The following is a 16156-nucleotide window of genomic DNA, read 5'->3' on the forward strand; positions in this document are numbered from 1 at the left end:
GACGGGGGAAGGGGACAGAGGTTTGCCCTTGTGCGTTACAGCGCTTGAGTCCACGGGAAAGGCCCGTCTTTGGGGGACACCCGGATACTGCTAAACAACCGGTTCTTCCCTTAAGTACTCCTGGGCACTTGTACGACATCATCGCGTGCCCAATTGCAATCGTCAGCGCAACGTCATGCCACATCAGCACTGACACCTTCCCCTGGCTACTGCTAGCTACTTCGATCGGGCCCATCCGGCTATTCCAGAAGACTGGGCCTCAAATGATGAGTGAGTCATTATTACGTCATTACACGTGCGTGCAGTTGGTCAGCGGGACCTCGCGAGCAAGTCGCACGGGACCAAGGGGGGCACACGTGGGGGGCCACAGGTGTACCGGTCAACCGCGAGCAACCGTTGCATTTCTCGAAAGCCACCAGTCGCTGCTTAATATCAACTTATCATTTGTATGTGTACAGTTTACACTGCCACACGCCCGTTCTCTCATCCGGGCCAGCTGCCATCGGAATGCGGGTGAACGCGGTCAGGGGTAACGTCTCGAAAGTAGTAGATGAATCACTGTTGCATGTATAGCACTCATAGGTATTATCGAGTTTCATCCAGGAACGCATCGGGCCGATGAGCTCCTTCAGCGCTGGTCGCCATTGAAGTTTCACGCTTTGGTTTGCCACCTCAAAACACCGCATTAGCCCCCAAATTCACACGCGTACCCACTCGCAAACTTTGTCGTGCTTGACCTGGAGCCCCTCCTCCTGGTGCCAGGACGGTCCGCAAACATAGATACACACGCGGAATAAATTCCATCCAAAATAGAGACGACCAGTTCAGCCAGGGGTCCACGGTACTCAATGGGCAACCGGCAACCGTGCCTACCGGTCTCGCATCATACCAAGCCCAAAGTCGATCTTCGCAATCGGGAGTTCCTTTTCCTTAAAATACGTGCAAGACAAGCATACACGCATGACGTGCGCATGCCAAAACAAGCGACACAGAGAGCTCGAACAATGCTTGAGCGACCTGCATCCAAACCGCAGGCACTAGGCCCCCTAGCCGCACGCCGGTCTTGATACGCCCCAACTCCAATGCCTTTGCTTTTGCAGGCGGCAGGTTGCTCTGCCAGCAGTGTCTCACACTTTATGTGTTCCAAACAAATGATTGGCTTTGCGCGCAGCCATTGTCATGTCTTACCTGCAGCCGTCCTCATCCCACAGTACCGGTAAGCAAGCAGTTCCTTCATTCGGCGGTCGCAGTTGCAGCGCCCCGGATGGCATCCCGATGAGTTCAGACAGCGCCACAGCAGTTCAGGCTGCGCGCGTTTTCTGTCGCGACACGACCCCACTCGAGCCCACCATGGCGTGTCGGCCCTGACTCCAGCACGGTGCACTTGTCCCACGCAATTTGCCTCCACATTCTAAACAACGCACCGCACGCACCAGGTTCCGGTGGCAGCTGCCATAGTAATTGCTCACGTGTCAAGTGCACCACAAAGCCTACTGCCTGTGGCGTTTGAGCATACTACGGTAATGAATGGGGCAAACAACGCGGAAGATACCGTAAAGTTCCTTTTGAGTTCTCTCCAGCACCAACTGTTACTCGTTTATGCGACGTCATGCTAATGCCCAGGGCCTACGTCAGGTACGTGCAAGCTTCGGTAGGTATACCTGGCTCGCCCCATGCCCATTGTGCCCAAATGGCCTGATCCTTGCTAGTGTAAAGGCAACGCAATATGGCGGCTGGACCAGGACTAAAAGTACCAAGAAACGGTCAGCAGTGTATACGAGACAACATTAGCTTTTTGTTCAGCGGACCGGACCGGGCGTCTGCGTCCCATCCACGGAAGCGCCGCCTGTTACGCCCTCACCACTCCGCGTCTATCTCCGCGTCTATCTCCGCAGCCAACGCTGCTGCGGCGGCGGCCGCCGCCGCCTCGCCCCGCCTTGCCTTCCTCGCCGCCGCCGTGCGGCTTGGCTGCCGCAACTCCAACACATCTAGCCCCAGCGACTCAACCTGCGGCTGCGAGCGCCTGTGGGTTGGCCCCGCGCCTGCAGCGGCCGCCGCCATCGCCGCGGCTGCCGCCGTGGCCGTGTTGATCGTCGGCAGCCCCCCCTGTGCCGCCGCTGACATGGAAGCAGCACGTGACGCAACCTGCAGCGTGGTCGAGGTGCTGGCGCGGCGGAACGGCGCGGCGCGCCGCCCGCCGCCGCCCGTCACGCTGACACCAGACTCCTCGACGCCGCCGCCGTCTGTGGAGCCGTGGCCGCTGTGCGCGAAGTAGCTTGAGCTCTCGCCAGCGCCGCCGCCGCCGCCGCCGCCGCCAGACATGGCTGCGCCGCTGCCTAATTTCAGGGGCGCGCGGCGCGCGCCTGGACGCTGCGACGGCAGCAGTGCCGACGGACGGAAGCCGCCGCCATGAGCAGCGCCGCCGCCCGCCGTGGCGCCGCCGCCAGAGCCCTTACCGCCCAGCCCCGTAATGTTGTCGTTAAGCACGGCAGTGCGAAGGGCGGTTGACACCAGCCCGCCGCCGCCGAACGTCAGGCGGCCGCCAGGCAGGCCGGTGCCGTCGGCGGTGCTGCTGCTGTTACGCAAGCCGGCGGCCTCTGCAGCGGCAGTGAACGAGCGCTGCGGCCGCCGTGCTTGCCGGTGCTGGGCATCCAACAGCTCGCCGTCCACCGTGCGGACTGCCGCAGCCACAGCCGCCGTTGCCGCAGCCGCTGCCGCACCGGCGTCGGCATCTGACATGGACACAGCGTAGGCGCCTTGCTCAGCAACAGCAGCAAGTGCGGCCGCAGCCGCGGCCGCGGCATGCTGCGATGCTGCTGCGACGTCGTCGGGGCTTGTGACCGCCGCGTCGCTCATCTGCACCGCACTACTCCTACGGCCCAGGAGGCTGCGGCTGCGGCCCAGCGACACGGGCCCGCGCCGGCCCACGCCGCCTGTGGAGCCCATCACCTGCGCCTCCGCCATCGTGGTCGCGGCGGCGCCCATGCCGGTGCGGCTGGCGCGGGGGCCGTCGCTTTCCGTGCCGCTGCCTGCGCCGCTGCCGCGGTGGCTGCCGCCCTCGGACGCCGCCGCCACCGCCGCCGCCAGCAGGAGCTCCATGGAGCCGCGCCGGCTGCCGCGCCCCGAGGCAGGCCGAGCCGCCAGCAGTGCACTGTCGGCCTCTACGCCGCCGGTGGATGAGGCTGACATCAACAGTAGCGCCTGCACCTGACCCACCGACTGCCGCCGTACCGCCGCCGTGCTGTAGGAGGCGCGCGGCGAGCCGTTCTCCGAGCCGGGTGGAGATGCGGCAGCGGCGGCCGCCATGGCGTGCTCCGAGACGCGCGGCAGCATGCCAGCCAGGGCGTCGGCTGTGGTATGCACCGACAGGGAGGCGCGACGGTGCAGTGAGCGGGAGCGCTCCAGCAACCCGAGGCCCACGCTCGCTGCGACGTTGGCCGTTTGCCACGGTGACGACTCGCTGCCTGCACCAGTGGCACCGCGGCCGGCGCCGCCGCCGCCGCTTGCGTTTGCGGCGGATAGCGTCGCCTCCGAAGGCACGCTGCTTTGGAGGTTGCGATGAGAGCGGCTTGCGGATGGCAGGAAGCCGACGTGGCCGAGCGAGGAGAAGGTGGGCATTCCACTGCCGCTGGCAGGCGCCGGTAAGGCGGCGGCAGCGGCGGCGGCGCCGCTTCCGCTCATGCCGCCGCACCCGCTTGTGCGCGCGGCGTAGGCAGTGGCACCGTGGCCGCTGACTTCCTCCCCAGCCAGTGTGGACAAGTTTTGCAGCGACTGCACCTTTGGCATGGGCCCGCCCGCTACCAACTGCCGCGCCGGCGGCGCCGCACAAGCGGTGGCAACCATCGCCGCCGCGGTCGCAGCCACGCCCATTGACGACGCAGTTGGCGGCGGCAGCGGCGGCTGCGGCGGCAGCATCGTTAGGACGGTGGCAGCGGCAACAGCAGCACTTGCGCGCGCCCCCGGGACCGGCAAATTATTAATATTATTATCTTCTGCGCTGGGCTCGGCGGCGCCGCGCAGGCGCTCCAGGGCGGTGGCCAGGCCGTCGCTACTTTCTGTGTCCAGTACACCAAGCAGGTTGGGCGCGAGCACGCCGTCGCCGGCCGCCTCCACGGCGGCGTGCTCGATGGCGGCGAGGCGGCGCTTGGCGGTGACCGCCATGGCGTCCAGCCGCGACAGCTGCGGACCGATGTGGGCAGGGTGGTGTGAACGGTGTGAGACAGCAACAACAAAAAACAACGGCACCATGACAAGAAAGTGAGCATAGGGACAGGTGCCAGCGTAGAACACGGAGCAGATGCTTAAGACGCATGGTGTGATACGCGGACACAAGGACACGTGGTGGGAGGAAACTCACCAGTTGTTCAATGACGCCGAGGCTACCCATGACAGTCCGCAGCGACTTGCCCAGCCGAGCCTCCACCTGCGCCGCCCCGTTCGCTGCCGCCTCTCGCGTCGCCTCCCGCGCTGACGGCACCGCATCCGCACCGAAGCGCCGCACCACCGCATCCGCCAGCGCCAGCAGCAGGTCCTTCTGACCCGGCTGTAGCAGCAGCAGCTCAAGTGCCATCGCCGCCGCCGCCCTCGTCGCGGACGGCCCGGCAGCCAAGATGCCGCCGCCGGTGGTGCCCCTTGCCGCGCCAGCGGCGGCACTGTTGATACCGGTGGCGGCAACTGCGCCGCCGCTGCCCTCGACCCCGACACCCAGGGCCAAAGCCAAGGTCTGCATCGCGTGTGCCACGTCAGCAGGCGCGCCCCCCGCCATTGCACCCGCACCCGCACCCGTGCCCGAGCCCGCACCCGCGCCCGCACCGACTGGGCCGCCCGGCACGGTGGATGCGGCGTGCCCTGCGTCCGCGCCGCCGCCGGCGTGCCACTGGCCGCGTGAGGCACGCTGCGCCCGTGACGCCTGACGCGACGCCCGGGCGACGATCCAATCGGGAGTAGTGGACACCATGCCTGAGCCGGAGCCGCGGCCAACTGTTAGCCGATCCGACGGGGCTGCCGACGACGGCGCACGGCCGCCATCGCCGCCGGCGCTCGACCTGCCCGCAAGGACCCAGTCAGGCAGTTCAGAATGGGATGTTGGGCGCGAGCCACCAATGCTGTGACGGCGGAAATGGGCCGCGCTGGGGCTGGCGGCGGCTGCAACACCGTCGCCGCCGATAGCTGCTACCCCCAGCAGGTGTCGCCGCGAAGCAGGTCCGTAGCTACCAGCCGTCAGGCGCTGGCGGGTGGAGGTGCCGGCGAGCGGTGATGCAGCGCCCGAGCGCGGCCCGTCTTGTGTGATGGAGTGTAGGCGGTTGATGACCCGGACAATGGCGTGGGTGCCGATTCCGTACCCGTTGCTAGTTGCGACGGGGCTGGCATCCGCAAGTGGAAGGTTGCTCATGACGCGCACGTCGCTCAACCCAGCGTCCACTTCAGCGCCATCTGCAGCAGCGGCGCCGGCAGCGGCACCAGCAGCAGCGGAGCTAGCGGCAGCGTCGTCGTCGTCGCGTTCGGCGGCGGCGGAGACGCTGCCGTTGAAGCGGCGGATGATGCTGGACGCCAGGCGGCGCAGCACGTGAATGCTTCCGCCCGATGCAGCGGCCGTGGCGCCGGTGGCGGTGGCGCCGCCGCCTGGGCTGCTGCTGACGGCGGCGGCGGCGCCGCCTGGTATTGAGGACGAGGCAGCTGAGTCTAACAGCATGCCCTGCGCAGTGGGCGGCGGCGTTTGGACGGAGCGGCTTAAAGGAGCCTCCGCGCCTGAAGCAGCAGCAACTGTGGCAGCCGCTGCAGCAGCGGTGCCCGTTGGGGGCGTTGCGGCGGCGGCGGCGGCGCCGTTGCGCGCTCCGCGCTCACGAGCGGTAGCTGTCGTGGCCGCCGCAACGCCGGGTGTGGGCAGCAGATAGGGGTTCTGGGCGCGGCCGTTGCTGGTGCCGTTCTGGCGGGCGCGTTGGTGCGCCGTCAAGGCGGATGGTGGTGGCGTGGGTGAGCTGGCTCCTCCCGCGCCGGTGCCGCCGCCTCGGGCCTCAGCTGCCGCTGCAGCTCGCGACGCCTGCGCGGCAGACGGTGGCGGCTTGGGCGCGCCCGGCGGAAGCGGAGGCGGTGCCGGAGGCAACGGCGCGACGGGGGGCGCCGGAAGCACCTTGGTCCTGCTTTTGTCCTTGCCGCCCGCAGGCGCCGCAGCAGCGTGGCTGCCGGCATCCGCCAGCCCGAGCGCATTGCTCGCGCTGCCGTCTCCACCGACGCTAGCGGTGCCGGCCGTCAGCTTTCGCAGCACAGCCGCCGCGCTGACGCCTGGGGCCGGGCCTGCGGCGGGACCCGCTGCATCAGCGGCCCCAGCACTGGGCGCCGCGGGCGCGCCGCCCTTGCGAGTCAGCGGCCCCAGCTGCTTCGCCTCTTGCTGTGCCGGCTGTCGCTCTGGCCGCACCTGAGGCTGCGCCTGTGCTGTGCCTACAGGCGGCCCTGCGGCGGCAGCTGCTGGTTCTGGTGCTGGTGCTAGCAGTGGCACTGGGGTCGCTGCAGAGGGCGGCTGCATGTCCGCGAACTCAGCGAGCGCGCTACCGGCGGTTGACATGAGCAGGTCTGTCACCCCGTGACCGCCAACATCAAGGCCACCCCTGCTTTCGCCGCCGTGTGTCGCTGCTGCTGCCGCGCGTTCCCCGCCCTGCGTTCCTGCCACCACCTGCGCCCACACATCCGCATGCTGTAGGCTGGATGCCCCATCCGGGCCGCCGTCAGCCCTGGTGGTGACTGCACTGGAGCCGCTGCCACCGCCCACGCCGCTGCCGCCGGCACGGCTGAGGTCGGCGCTATCGTGTAGGAGCGCCGCCGGCGCACGAGCGGTGGGGCTGGTGGCCTCTGGATCCAGATCAGGTGTCAAGGAAGACCGCGAGGAGGACGGCGCCTTTCGTCCCGCCTGCGCCGCCGCTGCCACCACCGCCCCAGCCGCCTCAGCGGTGCCCTCCGATTCCACCCGCTCGACCGAGCCCTCCAGCACCGTCGACGGCGCGCCGCCCTCCGGCAGCAGCCCCGCTGCCGCCTTGGCGCGCCGCAGCGAGAGCAGCCGCGACTTGGGCACGACGGGCGCACGCAGCCCGCCGCCGCCGCCACCGCCGCCGCCGCCACCGCTGCCCAGGCTGCGGACTGTGCTGGTGCCCAGACCGGCGCCCGCACCGCTTCCAACACCGCCAGGGCTGCCAGCTGCACCAGCAGCCCCAACAGTGCCGCTGCCCACGCGCCCGCGGCCCAGCCCGTTGCGGACTGTGCCGCCACCGCCGCTGCCGCGGCCGTCTGCCGCCTCCAGATAGGATGCCCAGGAGGACACGGAGGAGCCACCGCGTCGCACCAGATCCGCGGCGGCGGAATCCGTTACCGGAGAGATCTTGGGCGACTCGCCCTCGAGCGCCGCCAGCAGCGCCGCCTCGCTGTCAAGCATGCCTTCCTCCCCATCCACCACCCCATCCACCTTCTCCTCTCCTTCCTCCTCCTTCTTCGCCTCCGCCTTCTCCTTCGCCTCAGCCGCATGCTGCTGGCCCTTCCGGGCCCCGGCTGCGCCCTCCGCGCCCTGCGCCGCCTCCGCCTGCGCCGCCGCCGCCGCCGACAGTGCCGCCAGCTGGGCGTCGCTCAGGCGCAGCTGCTGGCCGCCGCTCTGAAACCAGTCCTCCACCACGTCATTGCCGTACATCAGCTCGTCGTCGTCGTACGAACCGATGGCGTTCAGGAAGTCCTGGAACAGGTAGGCGGTGGGCCCGCCCGCCAGTACGCTGCTGTACCGCTGGTACAGCCGGTCCTGCGGGGGAGCCGAGGAGAAGCGCAGGTGTACGGCGGTGGTGCGCGTGTCAGGGACAACGGTTGCGGTGCAGGCGCATGGGCACGCCTTGGTCATGTGGCAGAAGTGGCCAGCGGAGCTAATGTGCTGTAACGTGCCGTTTGACCAACGTGGAAAGCTGTGGCGGACGGCGGCACTGGCACCCTGATGTTTCATAAAAGACTATGCTGGGAAACGCCCTGGCGTGTGTGTTTTTCAAGCGCCACCCCGCCCACCTGCACGATGGCTCCAGCATCGGGGTGGTCCTTGCACACCGCCACCACGTCCCGCGCCGCCAGCACCACCACATCCGTGGGCTGCAGCACCACAGCCTGAAGGAATGAGGAGGGCAGCAGGTGTTGCGGACGGGGGCGGGCGGGCAGCAAAGTGTGCCATGCAGGGGAAGGCAGGGGGAGGAGCAGATGGACATGGCCGACCAGTGTGTTCAAGTGGACAGCCAGGTTAGCACCGCGCCCCGCCGCTTGCAGATTGCGCAGGGCACACACGCCCCCCGCTCTTTTGCATTGGGTTCGGTTGAGCGTGGGCTGGTATCTACACCCCCCCTTCGCTACACTTCTCTGTACCAGTCTTTGCAACCCCCCAAGTGTCGCTCCGTTGCCAAAGCATAAGCAACGCACTCCTCCTCGCGCTTCTGCCTTGGGTTCATTATACTTCGGGCTGGTGTTTACACCCCCCCATACACGCATATGCGGCTGCAGTTTCTCCTTGCAGCGCGACTGTTTCCTTACGGGATTGGTTCAAAGTTAACCCCCCATACACACACACACACCGTGTGCATCCTCCTCCTGGCCGCCAGGTCGGGCAGCAGCGCCAGCTCCCCGAACGCGTCCCCGGGCGACATGAGATCCGCCATGTCGCATGAGCCGGCGTGCAGCAACGCCACGCAGCCCTGCAGGCGGCGGCGCCGCGGGGGGTCGCATGGATTCGCATGGGTGCCCATGTGCCAGACCTGCCGTACTCCTGGCATGTGCGCTAGCCGGCGACGGTACTCTAGCGCTAGGCAATAGCCCCACCCAGTGCCCCAACACCTCCGCACAAGCCCCTCTGCACAAGCCCCTCCACATAAGCCTACACACCCGCCGCATGATGTACATGTCCCGGCCCACGTCCAGGGCGCGGTAGATGACCTCGCCGGGCGTGTAGGCGGCCAACGTCAGGCGCGCCTGCGGGCGGCAGCCGGCAGCAGCAGTGATGGGTGCACGGGCACGAGTGATGGGGTCAGCATCAGCAGCAACAGCTGGGGTCTACAGCGCGACTCCGAGCTATCCTGCCTGCAGGCACACTCGCGCTCTCCTCAACATACCGTATTGCTACACGTTCCATCCTCCCCTCCCCTCCCCTCCCTTTACTTCCCCGCCCCCGCCCCAACGGCCGCTCCTTTGGTAACGACTTCGTCTGCAGTCTTCAGTGCATCCTGTACCGCTCTTCCAACCTCTTTTCAACCCCTCTGTCGCACGCACGCACGCCCACCTGCAGTGCCGCCATGAACGCCTCGTTGCAGCCGCCGAACAGCGGCAGGCCGTGGAAGGCGCCCGCGTACAGCGCCCACTTGATGTCCTGCACCAGGCCGCGCGGCAGCTCGTTGATGAAGCCGTCCGCCTCGGGGCCTGAGGAGTGAGGGCGGGTGAGAGGGACGGGGGTTACATTCATGATTATTTAAGAAGTGAAGTGGGGTGGGGGTTTATGTGCCAGAGCCCAGCGAGAAAGTCCCATCATCATCATGGGGGTGACGGCGACTGTGGTTGTGGTTGTAGTTGTGGTGTGTGTTGTTGTAGTGTGGAGTTGGTTGGCATTACGCTGTGAGGACTCAGGAGGGCGAGGGGACGGTGTGGAACCCCAGGTGCTCTATGTCGGTCCATGGCTCCACACGAGGACGATACCGTGTCCTGGATGTACGACGTGTGCGTGCCAGCTGCCAGCTGCTCCGCCTCCCCCCTGCTCCACGACGCCTCGGCCCCCTCCCATAAGTATCATCGCTTGCAACGAACGCCTCTGCCTGTGCTCCGCTAGTTTGACTTGTTTAACTGGTGGAGTTTGAGCTGGTATTTACAACCCCTTCCTTGCTCTCACCGGGGTGGTCATTGCTGATGAGGAAGTCGTAGTACTCGGCCACCCGCTGCCGCTGCTCCTCAGGCGCGCCGATGTAGCGCAGCGCGTCAGCCGCCAGCGCCGCCTTGGACTTGTACCTGCAGCAGCGGGAGCCGGGCGGTGGTGGTGGTGGTGGTGGTGGTGGTGGTGGTGGTGGCGATGGTGAGGGGGGCCGAGCTTCATAATTTTAAGCCCTGAGAATGAGGGGATGCTGGCAGCTGAGGAGTACAGGCGGGAAGAGGGAGTCGCAGACGCGGCATCGGGGCCGTGTGCGGCTGGCCGGGGTGCGTGGGTCTTGGTGGTGCCATGTGCGCCGCGCGTACGCCACCACAATGCCGGCGTGCAGTCATGGTTTCCCGCACCCAAGCCCCGCATCCAAGCGCCGCACCCAAGCCCCCGCACCCAAGCGCCGCACCCAGGCCCCGCATCCAAGCGCCGCACCCAAGCCCCCGCACCCAAGCGCCCGCACCTGCTGGACAGACTGTTGAAGTTGGCGACTAGGAAAGCCATGTTGGAGACCTAGGGGGGCGGGAGGGAGGGCAGGAAGGGGAGGGCCAAGCAGGTGGGCAGGTGCAAGTATGAGGACACAGGGTCGAGGGCATGTTCGGGCATGTGCATGCTGGCGCACACACAGGGCCGGGCGGACACACGCGGCACAGGGGGCCACAGGGCGCGTCTCTGGTGCACGCTCCAAGCGGCGCAGCCCACCACCGCCCACCCCTTGCTGCCGTCCCCACCTGCCAGCACCTCTCCCACACTTGCACACTTGCGCGCACACACACACTGTCTTTGCGCAATGTTTTCCTTGTGCTCTTTAACACACACGCACGCACACACGCACGCACACACGCGCGCCTTTGTATCCCTAACAAGCACACACACACACACACACACACACACACACACACGCACACACACACACACACACACACACACACACACACACACACACACACCGCGCCGACAGCCTCACCACCAGGGCGTACAGGATGGAGCCCGCCACCAGCATCACGATCATGAACGCGCGCTCCAGGTTGTTGTTGGCGGGCAGGTTGTCGCCGCCCACCACCAGCACCAGCGAGTAGTAGATGGAGTAGCTGGGGTAGAGCGCGGGGTTGCAATCATGATTATTTAACAAGTGAAGACGTAGGAACAGTAGTATAGCGGGGTGGGGTTTACATTCATGGTAAGTTATGAAGAAGCGCGGGGCAGAGGGCGCAGGCAGGCACGGGTGGGAAATGGACACGTCGGTATAGGGGCGGTCAGCAGGGCTGCCTCCATTGGGTGCCGTGGGCCGGGCCTCGGAAGTCGCTAACAATGATGACAGCAGTGCCTGGCACGCAAGGCGGCTTGGCTGCGTCGACTGAGCTCGCGCTGGGATGCCCCCCTTAACGCCTGTGCTCCGCTTGTTTAGCTTGGTTTGGTTTAGTTTGGGCTGGTATCTACAACCCCCCCGCCCGGCGGCCTGCACGCATGCCGCGCTGCCGCACCTGTACTGGGTGATCAGCGGGTCGGCGGGGCGCAGCCCAGCCATGCCGAACAGCCAGGGCCAGCCTGCAGGGGCGCGGGGTTCCACAAGAGGGAGGGAGCGTGAGGACAGGGCGCACGGAAAGAAAGCGAGGGAGTAGCAACTGGGTCCGGGCCGGGCCGCGGCCACTCCGCCCCACGGTTCTCCTCTGCACCCTTCTCCACTCCATTCCCTGGCCTTTGGCCTGCCTCCCCTCCTTCTCTCAGCCGTCCGCCGCCGCCAACCCCCCAACGGTATATCCTTGCTCTTCCCACTGGACGTCGGCACTTCATATTCGTGACTCAATCACTCCGTGCTCCACATGAACGGCTACCCCTCCCCTCCTCGCTCATTTGCATTGGGTTCGGTTTAGTTTGGGCTGGTAGCTACAGCCTCCCCTCATTTGGTAACGACTTCGTCTGCAGTCTTCAGTGCACCCTGTACCGCTATCCAAACCATCTTTGCAAACCCCCACTCACCGTCTAGCCAGTGGGCCAGGCCGTGCCAGAGGCATGCGGTCCAGTGCGACACCATCAGCACCAGCACCAACAGGCGACCCATGCGCACCACGTTGGCATAGCGCACGCGATCAAGCTGACGGAGCAGGCTGCGGGCGGAGCCGCCGGCAAGGCGCGCGCGGGGGCGTGATGTTGCATTGTGAAAAGCAGGCAGGACAGTGCCGAGTATGCGCATGTGGGTGTGGGGTAGTGGGTGATTGTTTCATCCGAGATGCATGATGCATGGGGGCAAGGAGTGGGGGGAGGTCGAGGCGTGCGCGTGTAGCTGCAGCCTGCAGGAAGGGGCTTTCACTAGCAAGCAGTGGAAACTAGCAAGCAGTGGAAACGCAAAGTTCTGGCGGCTGGGCACTACTAGATGTGTACAATTGTGCGTACACTTGTGTGGCTGGGCACAGCACTCACCGCATGAGGCGCAGCAGGCGCGGAAGGCGCAGCAGCGATGCCAGCACGCCCACGCCTGGCCGGTGAGTGCCCAATGCCAACTGCAGCACGCAGGGACAGATGTACACACCGCAGGACACGTTCAGTCATCGCTCGGTATCACTGCCCAGCGTCCAGCGTGAATGTCACCAATGCGGTTGCTGTGTACACCAGTAGGGTACCACCCACGGGCACCCACCCACCTTGAGGATCTCCCCCCAAGGCATTGACGACAGCAGGTCCGGAGCCAGCCAGGTGCGGGCGTAATTCGCCGCCACCGCGCCTGACTCCCGCACCAGCTCGCCAGCGTCGCTTACGTAGGCGGTCCTGCGCGCGCCAAAACGAGTGTGTGATTGGATTGGTGCAAAGCAGCCACGTCAGCGGCAGTGGCAGCGGCAGGGGTGCCGACATAGGTAAGAGATGCACCTTGCATAATGCACGCACCCTGCCCCGAACTTGCATCCCGGCTGGCTCTACGCTCTTGCCCCCCGGCTGGTATCTACAACCCCCCTCTACCTGTGCTCCGCTCGTTTTAGCTTGGTTTGGTTTAGTTTGGGCTGGAATTTGCCCCCTCCCCCCCCCCTCGGGCCCCACCCCACAGCCCCCCTCCGCAACTCCCCAGCGTCCCAGGCCTCGCCCGCTCCACACATCCACCCAAGCGCACAATCCTGCAACCCCATACTCCCTGCGCCTTCCTCCGCACCTGAACTGCACCACGATGTCGACCCAGAACACGACCAGCACCCCCACGTGTGTTGCCGCCAGGCCGGCCACGTGGCCCATCTGGTTCGGGAAGCCCGCCTCCAGCGGCACCTCCACCGCCGTGAACAGCAGCAGCAGCAGCACCAACACGTCCCAGGCCGAACGGCCGGGCGAGGGCGTCCACATGGGGAGCCAGCCGTCCAGCACCTTGGCCCATTCCAGAGGGAAGGTGTGCCACGGCCGCGAGAGGAGGTGTGGGTGGTGGGAGTGGGAGGAGCGGCGGCCGAGCGACTCCTGCCGCGTCGCGGCGGGGTGATCTGGGTCGAGCGAGGTCGAGCCGGTGGCAGTTGCGGTGGCTGTCTCGCCGTCGCGGCACAACGCGGGCCAGGGCCGCCGGCGGCGGACGATGCTGCTGGTGCTTATGCTACGGCCGCTGCCGCTGCCGGGGGCTGTGGCAGGCGGTGGGGGCGGCTGCCAAGCCGACACGGGCTTGCGGCCCTGCTGTCGGTCCTGGGCCCGCGGCTCCTCAACATCCGGATGCACGGCAACCCCCCGTTTGAACCAGGAGCCCCAGGACGTAGATGGTTTGCCCGTTGCTGCAGCGTTTGCTGCTACCAGTGCTGGCGAATCCCCGGCCACCCGCGCACTGCCGCCAGGCTCAGCCAACCGCACGCCGCCGGCCCCGTTCCTCGCCGCGCCTGCCGCTGGCTCCACCGCCGCATCCTGCGGCGCCCCAGCAGCACCGCCCGCAGGCCCCGTGGCCGGCACTATGGCAGGGTCCGTGCCCGCTCCGAAGCCGGTTCCATTGGGCATCCGCTTTGGCGACTGTGCCTTCCCTTTCCCTGCCTCGGCCTCTGCATCAGTCTCTAAGTCTGAGCCTGTCTGCAGCAGCGGCAGCTGCTCCCTCCCCACCGCCGGCTGCGGTCCCAGCCTGCTGGGCTGCCGCAGCGGCCGCCGCCGGCCCTGTCCTCCAGCCATGCCCGTACCCGTGCTATGGCCAAAGCCAGTGCCGGTCGGCACGTGCATTTGCCCACCAGCACCTGACGGACTGCTTAGAGGCGTCTGCGGTTGGTGCAGCACCTTCGGTGCCACCCAGCCCACGTCCCCACCCAAGCCGCCGTCCATCGACGTCAGCAGCGCCGCCAGGGCTTCCTGCGTCACCGCCGCCTCCAGCGATGCCGAGCTAAAGAGCATCCGATCCGCGGGGCCGCTATCCGTGCCGGCCGCCGCCGCGGAGCCGCCGCCGCCGCCGCCGGACCGCCGGCTGGGCTTGGCGGACGGCCGCCGCTGCAGCTCTCGCAGCTTGACTGGCGACAGCGACGTTGACGTGGGCTCCAGCAGCTCCGCTAGCAGCGGCGTATTGGCCATGCCGCTGACGCTGCCAGTGCTGCCCAACATCCCGCTGCCCGATGGCGCCCGCCGCGTCGCCATGCCATCCGAGGAGGCGGGCCGGCCCGAGCCGCGGCCCACAGACGGGTGCGGTGGAAGCGGCAGCGGCAACCCAGGCGACGCGGCGGCCGCTGCAACCATGCCTGGTAGGGAGGCGGGGTGGTGGCTGGCGACGTAGCCCAGCCCTGTGGTGAAGGCGTGCGTGGAGGCCATGCCTGGCGTGGAGGCGATGCCGTGCGTGTTGGCGCGCGTGTTGACGCCGCGCAAGGGCCGGTTGTCCAGCCCGGGTGCCCCGCCCCCGCCCGACTCCGCGCCGCCCTCGCTCTCGTCAAATGGATCAAGAGCTGCCAGCGGGGCGTGGTGCAGGGAGTCCACGCGGCGGGAGATGCCCCGCCGCAGCCGGGTGGAGGGGGCAGCCACGAGCCGCCGGTGTGAGGGCCCGCCCCCGACGGCGACGCTGCTGGTGGGGGCCAGGAGCGGCCCCGCCATAGGCTCCGGCGCCGTCTGAAGCAGGAAATCCTGCAGGGCTGCTGCTGAAGTGATGGCGGACGTGCGGTGGGCATTGAGCTTGCCCTGTTACAGGGGGAAGGGGGCGAAGGGGCGAAGGGCGAACCAGAAGCAGGGGCGTAGAAGAAGCGCTCAGTTCAGGCAAAGGATTCTGCGTGCTTCACGAGTGGCAAACGGTGGTGAGTAGGGACTCAGCTGAAACGCTACTTCTGGACAATACAATAGTCTGACACACGTCACGGTTCTTCGTCCGGGCCGCTGTTATAGCGCCCGGGCATGTAGTTGGCCATCACCCCGCAACCCGGTTTCCACCGGCCCCACCTTGGGCTGCCATGACAAGGTCTCTGTATGGCCTTGCCCCCCGGCGGCAGTCTCCGCACGTGGCTGCACGCTGGGAGCATTTGCGAGCTGAGCGCTGCGCGCTGCCGCGCCGGGCGCCTCGTTGCGCAAAGCCGATATAAGGTAATCTGCCTTTTCATACAGATTCTCAAGCAGGAACGCGCCCTCCGCCATCGCTCAGGCCGATAGGCGATAGTCACCTAGCTCGACGCGAACTTGACACCATCCGCATTGACTACCATAAATAGCAGTGTTCAGCGACTGCTTGACATTAACCCGGTTACGGCACAGTCCTGACTGTGCCCCTGAAGCTGAAAGTCCTCTTGGGTTGCTTCCATTTATAGCTGCTAATGTATCTATCATAAAGGCACCTACAAAGCTGAGCATCATACGCTAGTTGACGCGTGGGCAGGCCCTCGCGTTGAAATGGTGAAACCCTGGCATTCGCTTCCCCGTCATATTCGCCCTCCTCAACAGTACACCCCCCCCCTGCCCAGCAGGTTCCATCGCAGGTTATCCCGGTAAAGATACATCATGCAGATGGCCGTGCTCGGTTTCCTTGGTTATCGCCGCACTACTTCCCACAATCCTGACACGCTCACTGGGTGGGAATTTCGGGATTGGCTGTTTTTGAGTGGCTGGGATAATTATTTCCCAGAACCGTTGCAATTCCCTAGCGGACCGGCCCAGCACTGCTGGATGCCTGGGCGGGGCAACGGGAGTGCTGGGGCGGGGCGGCCCAGGCCTGCTGGATGGCTCGGCCGGGTCTGCTGGATGGCCCGGCCAGGCCCGCTGGAAGTCTGTACTGGGTTGGCCCAGGGATGCGGAATGGCCCGGCAACCAGTGCGTGGATGGCTGGGTCAGGTCGGC

At 66.5% G+C, this 16156-nt stretch overlaps 1 protein-coding gene across 1 annotated transcript; it reads right to left on the bottom strand.

Moving 5' to 3' along the window:
- Positions 1 to 23: 23 nt before the first annotated feature.
- Positions 24 to 15641, bottom strand: CHLRE_02g098750v5 (uncharacterized protein). Its single transcript, XM_043059676.1, has 15 exons — positions 15269 to 15641; positions 13053 to 15013; positions 12553 to 12676; positions 12332 to 12411; positions 11891 to 12018; positions 11395 to 11458; positions 10878 to 11001; positions 10374 to 10423; positions 9887 to 10002; positions 9287 to 9423; positions 8893 to 8979; positions 8586 to 8705; positions 8032 to 8127; positions 4358 to 7777; positions 24 to 4179 (listed from the first exon to the last, which is right to left on the bottom strand). Exons 1-15 carry the CDS (start codon positions 15458 to 15460, stop codon positions 1858 to 1860), a joined length of 9021 nt encoding a protein of 3006 aa, XP_042927310.1. The 5' UTR covers positions 15461 to 15641; the 3' UTR covers positions 24 to 1857.
- Between the last annotated feature and the right edge of the window lie 515 nt (positions 15642 to 16156).

This window comes from Chlamydomonas reinhardtii, chromosome 2 (assembly GCF_000002595.2).
Source record: "Chlamydomonas reinhardtii strain CC-503 cw92 mt+ chromosome 2, whole genome shotgun sequence".
Classification (NCBI taxonomy): Eukaryota; Viridiplantae; Chlorophyta; class Chlorophyceae; order Chlamydomonadales; family Chlamydomonadaceae; genus Chlamydomonas; species Chlamydomonas reinhardtii.